Source organism: Hydra vulgaris, chromosome 05, assembly GCF_038396675.1.
Source record: "Hydra vulgaris chromosome 05, alternate assembly HydraT2T_AEP".
Taxonomy (NCBI): Eukaryota; Metazoa; Cnidaria; class Hydrozoa; order Anthoathecata; family Hydridae; genus Hydra; species Hydra vulgaris.
The window spans coordinates 35497807-35511508 of NC_088924.1; the positions used below are offsets into that span (position 1 = coordinate 35497807).

Consider the following 13702-nt stretch of genomic DNA (forward strand, 5'->3'; position numbering starts at 1 on the left):
AATTGTTTTATTCTAATTAAGAACATATATTTTTTTTATATATCTTTTTAAAAATTTGTTATATTAGCTATAACGATATAAAATTTGTTATATTAGTTATATTTCCAAAATATTACAAAAATTTGTAGAACAAATCAGTTTTTGATACTTCTTACGCTGGTTGAAACCTATCTATCTAAATATATATGTACATATATCTGTACCTCGGAGGGATACAACAGTATGTCCATTTTCACAACTTTACAGGAGAGGAGTTTTAAACTTTTTTTTAACAAAAAGTGTTATTGGCACAGCTATTTATTGAGATGTTGAAACAATATTTTACCAGAACATTCTATTTATTGTTATTTACATCATGCAGTTGTTATAAAGTAAAAAAAAAACTTTTTTACGGTTTTTTTTCACTTTTTAATGGACATGGTGTTGTATCCCTCAAATAAAGTTATTGTACTATAAGACCTAATGTGGGATATTCAATAACAAACACAATACTATTTGACTTACAAAATGTATTTAACTATTTTATTTATAATTCTCTTTACAAATACAAATAATACATCTATGTATTCAACTAAAATGGTATTTTAGATGCAAAAAACTCAGTCATCATCACGTAAGTCTCCTTCAGGGTACTCACTAGTGGTATTACTAGTATGCTTTAAGTTTTTATAAAAGTCATGGCAAACTGTAGGAACATATGGTAGTAATGACAATAGATCATTATACTTTTGCTGTTCTGTTTTACTTGCAGTTGAACACAGGTTGACAGAAGAACTTGTTCTTTGTTGACATCTTTTTTTCTATTAATAAAGGGTGGATTTTCACATGTTTTGACATCGTACAAAGACCTAAAATTTTTAAAATCTTCCAGTTCCATATTATGCACAGTATATTTCATTGAGGTCTGTCTGACTAACTGCTGCCAATCCCAGGGCGTTAGAATTGTCATGTTGTTAAGTTTTTTTCTCTTCCCCTCTATCAGTGCATGGACAGTATCCGCCTCCATATGCGTGTGGCCCTTTAGTAGAAACTTTTGAGTGATGATTTTTACTTGAGGATACTTATTGAGTATCCAAAAGAAACACATAATAAGGCTAATATTCTTATTCTGGCTGTAACAATTATCCGACCACAGAATGATTTCTTCAATGTCACTGCCAGGAATGACGGTATCTGCCCATTTCAGTAATGCAGATCCGATTTCATTTCTGCCACGAGCTCCTTTGGATTTATCCCACATAATACAATGGACTGACGAATCAGAAGAATCAAAAAGGGTGTAATTCAACATCCAAAGTTTTCTCTTGTAAAAGCTTATGCAATTTGTTATAAGGGGTGACGGCAAACATTTTTGAAGATCACCCGTTAATACCTTAAGGGTATTGTTAGCCCTTTTGGTGTCCTTGCTTTTTAAATCATACCTTAATTTAGATTCATCCAGATGTGCATTATGTTCTTCCTCAATAGAATTTTTTTCATCTAGAGTCAAATTATTATTTTTTAATTTTGCTTGAAAATAATCACATGTGTCACATGTGTCTATTTCTGGTGGTTTGAAATTCAACTTACATTTTTTGTTGAACACATCGTAGTAGAGCCATTATTTAGCTATTAACAAAGGGTTGAAATCATTTTCATTACAATCCTCTACATACAGTTCATACATTTTCTCTATGTTCAGGTGCGGACCCAAATACTTCATATCACTCTTTTCCCTAGTGTAATGACTGCTATAATTTGGGAAGGAAGAGATATGTCTTACTACACTTTCAACAGTGTCATTAGGTGTTTTATTGACGGGAGTTTGCTTACCCCTTTGATCAATTTTTACAATTCCACCTGGTTCAATATTTTTCAAAACATTAACTACCACAGTGTTTGATATAGATAGTGTATTTAAAAACATAAGTTTACATACTCTAGTTCGTATGCCTTTTACTGTAAAATAATATTGTAGAGTATTTTGTTTTGACTTATTGGAGGCAAGGTCTCGTTTTCTTGAACGGACAGTACTATGCTTCTCTATACATGAAACAATGAATTGCCGTTTTATGTCATTTCCCTTCTCCTGACTCCAGTATGCATTAAAGATCTCCTGTCTGTCACTTTGTAATAATTTTTCAGAACATTTCAGTCTGCAAGAACAAGGAGGTTTAATAATTCTTCACCTGCAGAATATTTACGTTTCTGAATATTACATGCCCATTCACTGGTATGAACGACACGTTTTTTACCTCTCTGAGTAGAAATAGATTTATTTTTCACTTTTCTCCTTACGCCTACTGTTCCTTGCAAATCTAGGCCTACTTAATTTTCTGCAATCAAATTTAAGTCTTCCTCAAGTAAACGTAGCTCATGTCCATTTGAGTTTGTTTTAGCACTAGTTTTATTTCTACTGACCTCATTTTGTATTTCATTAAATACAGGGACATCATCACTGGAATCCGTTTCAGAGCTTGGAGGTTCATAATTATTGTCCCGATCAGAATCATCATCATCTTCGTCGAAATGCAAGTCATCTCCATTATCCTCTTCATTTTCAACATCCTTGCTGTTTGTATGATTTGGTTCTTAAATAAAACAAGTCTTATAATATTACATGTAAAACATAATATTTTGAAGTTTAGATTCATAACAAAACATTACATTAACTGTTTGAGGTTATGTATATCACATTAAAAATAATGAGCAAAACAGTAGCTTACCTGTAGTAGAATCTTTTTTAGAGCTTTTCAATAGTTCCAGAATCTTTCTCCCACAAGAATTATGGTTCATTATTCTTACTATTACTAAAAAAGAGCAAATATTATGATTTAAAATACATCCAACTATCCGTGGGTTCTTTTGTACCCACCTGGTAAGTTGCAGTTAACTTGTTTCTCCCGAACGCTTTCGGTTAGTTAGCTATGAAGCTTTGACACTATTGGCTGCTGAGAATAGGTTGCCAGGGCGACAGCACGTAAGCGCCGCCTAGATGACACACTGCGCATGTCAACCGATCTTGCCGAAGTCCAAACTATGGTAAGATGAGGAAGTAACTGAACTTACCGAGTAACCATAAAAGAACGCTTGTGGTAAGTTACGGTGACTTCAAGTACCCATAAAAGAACGGGAAAGTGACATCCAGTTAACCGCAAGTCACCAGGTGGGTATAAACGAACGCACCGTATGTAAACTCATCAGAACTGTCAAAAGTACTCTTAGTTCACTAACAATCCGCCAGGCTGTGTAGAGGTATACAACACTATGTCCAGTAGTAATTCACATGCTTCAGAAGGATAAAACACCAAGTCCACATGGTGTTCTATCCCTCTAAATGAAAGTGGACTTGGTGTTGTTTTAAAACATGCTATATCCGGTTCTAACTGGTTTTGGACATAGTGCTCTATTCCTTTAAGAAATATGAGAAAAGCTGATTTTAACTCTGTAATAAAGTCAATATGGAAAAAAATGGACATAGTGTTGTATCCCTCCGAGGTACAGATATATATATATATATATATATATATATATATATATATATATATATATATATATATATATATATATATATATATATATATATATATATATATATATATTCATATATATATATATATATAAATATATATATATATATATATATAAATATATATATATATATATATATATATATATATGTACATATATACATATATACATATATATATATAGTAATTAAAATGACTTAAATAAATTACCAAAAAATTAAAATCACTTAAAATGAATAACTTGATACAGTTTCTTTGTTTGCCTTATTTTCAACATTATTAAAAGTTCAATCATTAAAAATTTTGCATTAGTTATAAAAATTAACAAAATTTTATTAAAATAAAATTTTGTTTTAATTTTTAAAAAAAAAATTTTATGAAATTAAAAAATTTTTTCAACTAGGTTTCACAATCTTAAGTTTAAAAAATCCATAGGCGATTCAACTGTTAAAGGTTTGCGGATACTTCGTGTATTAAGAACTCTACGTGTTATAAACAAAATCCATGATCTAAAGGTCTGTCTTTTTTAAATTTAGAGTGCATTTTTGACTTTGATAAGAATGTACACTAATAAATACTTTTCTTTTTAAAGTTGGTTTTCCAGTGTGTTGTGTTTTCCTTGAAGAGAGTGCTCAACATTATTATCATCACAATGTTGTGCTTGTTTATGTTTGCTGTTATTGGTAATCATCTGTTCCAGGTTAGCTTTTTTTCTGAAATACACTCTAAATTTTTTGTTATTAATTTTTTTTTAGTTGATTTTAAAATTAAGCTATTTATTTTAGTTTGTTGTTCTTTACAATTTTTTTATTTAAAATTAATAAATTTTTATTTAACTAGATTTTTTACAATTTTACAATTATTTTACAATTTTTTATTTAAAATAAAATTTTAACTAAATTATACTTTTTGAAATAAAAATAAATTTTTTTTCTGATTATTACTCAAAAAGAAATATAAAAAGTATCAAACATTGCTTTATTTAAGGGTGACAAAATAACTCCTTTAGCATCCTATAAATGACTAAATATTGTTGTGAAGTGTTGCGCCATAAGGACTTACATGTCAAGAAAGATAATAGTCTATTAAAATATTAAAATGAAATTTTAACAGGATACCAACTTTTAATTACTTTTCTGTGATGCAAAATACTAATCTACTTTGCTACTGTATGCACCAATAAAATACTGCTAATGTATCAGTGACTTTTAAGGTTTTAAAACAGTATTAAGTAGTGCTGTCATGTTTTATTTTACATCTCAACTAGTTTATTCAAAGACTACAGAAGACTGGTATTCATCTAAATTTATAAAGACTTTAGAAAGCAAATAACACCTGTGAACTTGTTTAATAAATGTGACTAAATAATGTGACTATCGATTTTATCTCTTTGAAATATCTATTTTAAAAATATAACAAAACTAAAATCTGAGCTCGAATGTAATAATTTAAGTGAAGAATTAAAATAAAATATAAACACATAAACACTACATAAAGTTTTACATATTAGACAGTTTTGGCAATATTGATCTATTCTGAAGAAAACAGATTATCCCTTTAAAATATGGTATGAACTTGATATCAGTCTATAACTTAGTGTAATTTGCACAAAGACCCAGAATATAATGAGCAAATAATAACTAAGTAATAAATGACTAAGTAACAAAAGTTACTTAATGACTAAATAATAAATAATAACTAAGTTTGCAAAGAACTATGAGTAAATCATTAAAAGTAATCAAATTTAAGATTTCAATTGATCAAATGTTAATCACTTTTTCTCTAAATCAAAAGATCTTTGTGATTGGTGTGAAATGCTATGAAATGGCAAGTTTGCCCTAAACTCTTATTCCATGTGCATTGTGGAGCTTCTAAATAAACGCTTGCGTGTATCTATGTGATTATAAGATTTTAAAGTTTAAAGTTCATTTTTTAATCTTAAAGCAATTTAATTTTTGACTATAGTTAAATAGTTTCATGGAAAATATTTTCATGTCTAACATTATCCTATTTATAGAAAACAATAATATCACCTAAGAATAATACTACCTATTATGAATGCTAACAAATGTGGGCAGGATGTTTATAACAAATTTAAAAATCACTAATCTAAATAAAATATTTTAGAGTAAATTTTAATTTTAACTAACTTTTTTTTTTTCCTTATAGTTTTAAAATTATTTGAGGCTTAGTAGTTTTATCTATGTTTTATGTAAATTTTATCTTCAGGGAAAGTTTCATTATTGCACAGACCACTCCAAGTTAACTCAAGAAGAATGCCAGTAATTTATTGAGTTTTAAATTTTGCTTTATGTTTAACTGTTTAATGTTTAAAGATTTTTTTTTTTCAAAAATCATACTTTTGTTATTTTTTAATTTTAATGAACTTTTTTGCAAAATGTTTTCAAGAAAATTAATTTGATAACAGCATATCTATATATATATATATATAGATATGCTGTTAGAAAATTAATTTGATAACAGCATATCTATATAGATATATATATAGTATACTGAAGCCCTATTACCACCTGATGAAGCTACCTAAATAAATTGCCTGAAGCTACCTAAATAAATTGCCTGAAAGTTATAGGCAAGAAGAATCAACAAACAAATATCATCTATTACAGCATATTTTTTCATTCTTTCTCTTCTTTTTTGCAAATATTTTCTAAATTCAACACTTCAAAAATTATTAGTGAACAGAATATATTACATTAAAATTTACATATTATAATATGCAAATTTTAATCTATTTTGTGCAAATTATACTTATACAATCGCAACTTAATTATGCAAGAATATGTGTGTGTGTGTGTTTATATGTATGTAACATAAATACATACATATATATATATATATATATATATACATACATACATACATACATACATACATACATACATACATACATACATACATACATACATACATACATACATACATACATACATACATACATACATACATACATACATACATACATACATACATACATACATACATATATCTTTTGCTTTTTACTATAAGATGAGAAGATTTAAATTTAACTATAAAATAAAAAATTTTCATAATTTTTTATTTGTAATAATACCTTTGATTTTTTTTTAACTTTTATTTGATTTTCAAAATTAATTCAACTATTGAACAACCCATGTTGTTCAATATGATATATTTTAAATTGGTTAACAAAATTGGATCTTTGACTTGCTTGAGTTTTTAGTAAACTTTGTATGGTTTTGATGTTTGTTCAACTTTACATATATTTTTCTACTTATCAGCTTGGGTTGATTTGTTTAAAAGTACCAATTTTAGCAACTTTTTGTGTTTACAATAATTATTTACTAGCACTTACTTAAGCATTTTGTGATTCTCTATTAGAAATTATCATTTTATTGTTTATTATTTATTGACTTTATTTTTTATTATTTATTTTCAATAAAGTTTTTACCAATCATATGGTAACTATTTTTTTATAATTATTTATTATAGTTTATATTTTATTATTATGATTTTTCTTATTAAGCTTTTGTTTTTCGTTTTTTATTTTAATTTTATATATTATATGAAATAAATATGTTATATTGTTTGATAGTACTTTTTTATCTAATAATTTTTGTTTTTAATGTATGTTCTTTATGCTTTCTGTTTGTTTTTTTAGCATCTAGATATTTGTTTTAGCTACAGCTTTACTTTAACAAAAAAGTTTTTGTTGAGTAAGATTTGTGTATAAGCTTTTTCTACTTCAAATAAACCTATTTGTTTATTGTAAACATCTGTTCAATTTTCTTTGCTTATATACTTATTCTCCTTAATATATTTTTTCAATGGCCGTTTTATATTTCTCTGTGGGCTTTCATCGTTCAGCCTAGTTTCTTATTCTTTATGGGCTTCCATTGCTTAGCCTAGTTTCTTATTCTTTATGGGCTTTCATTGCTCAGTTTGATTTATATTTTTCTTTAGGCTTTGATTGCTCAGTCTAGTTTCATATTTCTCTGGGGGTTTTTATTACTCAGTCTAGTTTCATATTTCTCTGGGGGCTTTCATGCCTAGTCCAGTTTATATTTCTCTGTGAGCTTACATAGTTCAGTCTAGTTTAAACAATGCAGATTACTTGTATCAAATATAACAAAGTATGTTAAAATAGCTTACATATTATATTAATATATTATAGTAATATCTGTTAACTTATAATTTTTGAAATATTGACTTTAGTTTAGAAAATATTTGCAAAAAAGAAGAAGAATAAATAAAAAAGTAAACAAAAAATATACTGTAATAGATTACATTTATATTTTACATTTATATTTGAACAAAAAATAAAGACTACTAAATTTTTGGTCAGCAACATCTAAAGTCCTAATATAATCTTCCATGCACAAATGTGTATGGCTGCAATTCCTGAAAACATATTTTGTTTAACAATATGTTGTTTTCAAAAAGTGTTGTTTTGTTTTACTAATATTTTCAAATAATTGTTTAATATTTTTTAGGGGTGAATTTTTATTTCTTCACACTCCAATTGAAAACACACAAAACTATACAGTATGTTGTTACTTTATTATTAGAATATAGCTTTAGCATGTATGTGTATGTTTATTTAGCATTTATGTGTATATATATATTAAAATATTCAGAACCTCATAAGAGAACAATATGCTGTTTCACCAAGTTAACTACTAACTTGATATATTTTACATAGTTTTATTGAGTTTTTAAAGAAAATCCAAAATGCATGAATGTATATTAGTTCATGTTAAACAAGCTGGTTGTCAGATTGGTAATACATGCTGGGAATTGTATTGTCTTGAGCATGGTATTCAGCCATTATGGTCAAATCCCTAGTGACAAAACCATTGGAGGTGGCGATGACTCACTTAACACGTTTTTTAGTGAAACAGGTGCAGACAAACATGTACCCAGGGCTGTTTTTGTTAATTTAGATTGATGAAATCCAAATTGGAATATACAGACAACTCTTTCATTCTAAGCAGCTTGATCAAGACAAACAGAATGCTGCTTATAACTGCTAGAGGTCATTAAACTGTTGGTAAACAGCCTATTGGCTTGATAATGGTTTGCTTCAGAAAACTTGCTGACCATTATTCTAGGATTTTTCATTCCTTTGGTCAAAGAAGTGGATCAGGATTTACCTTGTTTATCTATCTTTCTGCTGATTATAGAAAAGAATCAAAATTAGAGTTTGCAGATTATCCTGCACCACAATTGTTTACAGCTATAATAGAGACCTATATTTCTATTTTGACCATTCATGCTTTATGCTTGACAGAGAAGTTCTTTATGACATTTGCAAACGCAATTTCGATAAAGAGAACCAACTTCTCAACTAATCTCAACAGGTTTATTGGTCAAATTGTGTTATGTTTTACAGCATCTTTGAGATTTGATGGAGCTTTATATGTTCATCCAACTAAGTTTCAAAGTAACTTGTTGCCATACCCTTGAATCCTTTGGCCACTTATTCACCTGTTATTTCTGCTGAAAAAGCATAAGTTAACTTTGGTTCATTTAATCTAACACATCTCAATGCTACCCTTATGTCAAAGTAACGCCGCATTACCTAAAGTTATGCTGGGTTACTTTGACATGTGAATAACATTGACATGTGTTAGATTAAATGTTTTAAATCATTTTAGATTAAAATGGTTTAACAGATATTGTAGCCAGATGTTAAATGAATAAATATAACTATTTTTATCCATATAATTGTAATTTCTAGTTTTTTTGTTGCTGAAAAACTTTAGTCAAAAGATAAGTAAAACAATACATAGTATCATTTTTACATGTGTTTTTATGATGTTGCTTTGAAATACTAAACATTCAAAAAAATTTTGTAGCGTTTTTTTTTTTAAACACATTTGTCAGTTTTGGGGTAACATTGACAGGAATGCTTAAGTCACCCCATGGGCCAAGAATCAAGCAAAAAATAGAGGAATGTCTTACATTTAATGAATCTTTCACAATCACATAAAATGGAATTAAACAAAGCAAACCCTAAATTAAAAGAGTAATTCTAAAAAAAAAAGAAATGTACCAATACATCAAATGTCAACAGATCTTGAAACCAACACTTGCAAATAGTTGAAATCCACACCTAACAGTGTTGCATAATATTGGCAAGAACAAAACATCAAAACCTGAAGATGTAAAAAATTATCTTGTTGTTTCTGAAATTAAACCAAACACTGAAAAATTTGCAATGAAGAAATCCAATAAAAAATTACAGCGCTGCAGGATTTCGTTGTAATCAAATATTGAGTCATTAATGTGATATAGAGCTTAATAGTTTGACAATTCTTAGAGAAAAAATTTTTTATTTTAATTTTTTAGTTAAATTTTTGTATTTTTAAGTAGACTCTATTGGAACTGAAACTATTTGATTTCTTTCAAAAAACAATATAATATTACATTTTCATTGCAATTTTACAACTTTTTAATGGAGCTTATTTTAAAAAACGAAAATGTAGGCTGGTGCTAACATATATTAAAAATGTTTTATCTACTTTGTTTGTCAAAATTCCAATGATAATGTTGTAAGTTTAACATTTACAGTATAAAACTAACAATGTTAGCCTATATAGGGGTAACATTGACAGTTGAACCCAAAAAAAATAATTTGTTATCTATCAATAATATTAGATAACTAATTAAATTCTTCATCAGTTTATGGCAGCATTATAATTCAATTCAACAACCGCATTGCTCACCCACTGCACTACAAAATAAAATTTGTCAGTGCTATCAAAGCCAAATTCTTCAAATAAAAAAAGGTTTGATCAGCTATCACCATGTTCTACAGTGCATCGCTTTCCATGCAATCATCCACAAACTACCCTGGCTAGCTGTTGATGGGCTTATGGAACATGCCCATTCTGTGTAATTTGACTAACAAGTTTTAACAAAACATACTCTTAAGAAAAATGAAGCTATATTTCGATAGAAATGATCTCAATCTTTTTGAAATGACTCAAATTCCAGACATGAATGCGATAGAATATTTGTGGTGTTGTAAATAAAAAAATTGAATGCTGAGTATTTACATATATGACTTAAAAGTAGCTATAATGAGCACATCAAATGCATGTTCTGCAAGCTTTTATTCTAACAGCTCCATCCACTTATCTGCAGTCATTAAATATGAAATAGACTTGAACTCAATAGTTTTGCGTGTGTAAATTAATATTCATATAGCAACAGTTATGTAGCAATGTTCATTTATCAATTTAAGTAACTGCCCTCTATCTGGTCTATCTATTTGCTGTATATCTGGTATAAATCATAATTGTGAGATCAGAATTTCTATTTATATGTGCACATAAATGGTTTGCTTACGGAGTAGTTATGATAATTATTTATTTATGATGTAATTATGGTAATTATTTGTTTATGGGGTAATTTTCTATATGAATGTAATTGCAAATTACAGTATTCAAAAAAACGTTGCAAGAGTTTTGATTTTGACCACAACCAAATTAAAAATAAAAAAAACACGAGTTCACAAAATGAAAATAGTCAAACTTCAACTGAAGAACCCTAAATTTAAAAATATTCCTTTAAGAGTCAATTCCTAGATTAAATGCTCAATCATGTTATTTCAAGATTGTTAAAAACCACAGGGTTTTGGTATTCACAGGGTATTGGCATAAATATTTAGAAATTACAATAATAATTCAAAAACATAAATAACATTTTTTTACTGTTTTGTTTTTTTCTTATATAAGGTTAACATATTGTAATGATTAAAAATCATAAGTGTTTTTTAAAAATAAATTCAAAATGTGAATGGTTAGTATCCTTTAAAGCTTTACTTGTAAAAAGATTATTGAAAAGATAGTTAAAATTTTTTTAATTAGACTCAATAAACACCCTAAATGTGTACTGTATAACAAAATGCGACTGGATTTTGAAAACTAACTTGAAAAAATTTTTCAGGGGTTGCTCAAGAGATCTTAATCAAGGCTCTTAAGCAACTCCTATAAATAATTTTGATGGGTTTTTAATATCAACAACAACAACAACAAAAATTAAAAATAATTTAACTTTGGTTTTATAGGAGCAAAATTTTATAAAATTATGTTGTTTTTTTTTTTTTTTGATTTTATTGAATTATTTCACATTACTTTGTTAAAAAAAATTGAAAACTTATTTTTTTGTTAAGTAATATTTTTATTTTAATTATTAGTTTTGATGTGCATATAATTTTAATTTAAGCTTACAAAAAGAGAGTGGAAAAATACAGAATTTTTGTCCAGTATATAATTATATAATTTTGATTTAAGCTTAAAAGAAGAGAATGGAAAAATGCAGAATTTTTTGTTCAGTATATAATTATATAATTTTAATTTAAGCTTACAAGAAGAGAATGGAAAAATGCAGAATTTAATTTTGACAGTATTCCAATTGCAATTTTGACATTATTTTCTTGTGGTACAGGAGAGGCTTGGCCTAGGTGATAAATTTTAATGAACTCTTTATTTGAAAACATTTTTCTCTACAGATGTATATTTTTTTATAAAATATATATCTGTAGAGAAAAAACTTTTTTTTTTTTCAATTTATAGTTGTTTTTTTTAGCGTAATGCAGTATTCCATTGATGCAACAGGTGTTGACCAAGGTCCCATTCCGGACAACAACATATTCTTGTCCTTGTACTATGTTTTTTTTGTTGTGATTTTCTCATTCTTTTTCTTAAATATCTTTGTGGCACTTATCATTGTTACATTTCAAGAGCAGGGAGAAAAAGAAATCATTGGATCAGAGCTGAACAAAAACCAAGTAAATCTTTTTTACATTTAAGTAAAACAAAATATTTATACTCTTTTTGTATAATTTTGTTTAAGAAAGTAGTGTCAATTAATAGTTTAATGAATAATTATTAAATAAATTAATAAAGCTGTTAAATATTTTTAATCATTTTCCTTTTTTATTAATGATTTATTCAATTATGATTCTTCTACTACCGTTGTATTATTTTATTTTAGAGAGCTTGTTTGCAATTTGTTTTGAATGCTAAGCCACGTCAAAGATTTATGCCAGTTGACAAAAGTGGATTTTCTTATAAAGTTTGGTGTATAGTTGATTCAAAACCTTTTGAGATATTGATATTGGTTATCATTTCCCTAAATGCTGTTGTCTTAATGTTAGCAGTATGTAACTTTTTCTTTTTTTTTTGATAAATTTTTTTTTTAATTTGTTTTGATATTTGTTTTAATAATTTATAACATAAAGAAAACATGTGAGCTTCAAGTTTACTTATTTAAAAAAGAAAAAACAATTTTTTATTTTATAAATAATTTTTTGCACTGATAAATATTGAGGAAAAAGTATTTGAAATTAAAAAATTTAAAAAAAAAAGATTTTCTTGAGAAAAAAAGTTTTTTTTTTCTTTTCTCCTTTATAATTGGAAACTCTGTGACACACCTTGCACCTCTTGATTGTTTTAACTTTGTTTTTTTGAATGTTGTACTAGTTGAGTTAATATGAAACCTCACTGAACACAATGTTGCATTTCTTTAATTGCTTTAACATTTTGGTCTCATTGTCTAGCTTTAGTTCCTCAAGCACCTTAGATGTACTTAGACACTGGTAGGGTTGTCAATAATTGTAAAAATGTCTGGGTACCCTTTGAAAGAATGAGCATATACACAGGTAAAGGAAAACGGGGGACATTGAGCTATGGAAAACATTCAAATATTTCTCAGAATGATTAAAATTACAGCTTAAAATCGTTATGCATGTTTTTTCTGTTAGTAAGCTATTGTGGGAAACAAGTCTTTGTAACAAATCTTCATAAGAATTAGTTCTTATATAGAAGAAAATTAGATTATCAATGTAAAAGGTAATTTGTTTGTTTTAAAAAAATCTGCAGAGAATCTCTTTTGCAATGGTAAACTCTTAAACTTTTGTGTTGTTTATTGTTTAATGATATTGAGTTAAAAACCTTTGTGTGATGAATTTACTTTAAAAAATTGATTTCGGCTTTTAACAATGATTGTTTATATATGACATGTGTGGGGTACATTCAGACAGATGGTTGAAAATACCATGTTGATTTATTTCTCTTATCTTTTAGATGCCTCGAAAATATGTTATGAAAACAGATAGAAATACAAATGTGGTAATGGAAGCAATTATTGGTATTTTTAATAACAAATTCAGTCTGAATGACATC

General features: G+C 27.2%; 1 protein-coding gene and 1 pseudogene across 4 annotated transcripts in view; both read left to right on the forward strand.

Moving 5' to 3' along the window:
- The window catches only part of LOC100204665 (voltage-dependent L-type calcium channel subunit alpha-1D), a 196755-nt gene that overhangs the window by 131955 nt on the left and 51098 nt on the right, over positions 1–13702 (forward strand). For all 4 annotated transcript variants that reach the window (XM_065798025.1, XM_065798024.1, XM_065798026.1 and 1 more), the window contains 7 exons: positions 3913–4024; positions 4102–4209; positions 5739–5791; positions 8003–8054; positions 11879–11979; positions 12105–12306; positions 12513–12677. In XM_065798025.1, coding sequence (XP_065654097.1) covers positions 3913–4024; positions 4102–4209; positions 5739–5791; positions 8003–8054; positions 11879–11979; positions 12105–12306; positions 12513–12677 — 793 coding nt within the window. The remainder of the gene's footprint in view (positions 1–3912; positions 4025–4101; positions 4210–5738; positions 5792–8002; positions 8055–11878; positions 11980–12104; positions 12307–12512; positions 12678–13702) is intronic.
- On the forward strand, positions 8241–9022 carry LOC136080810 (tubulin alpha-1A chain-like; annotated as a pseudogene).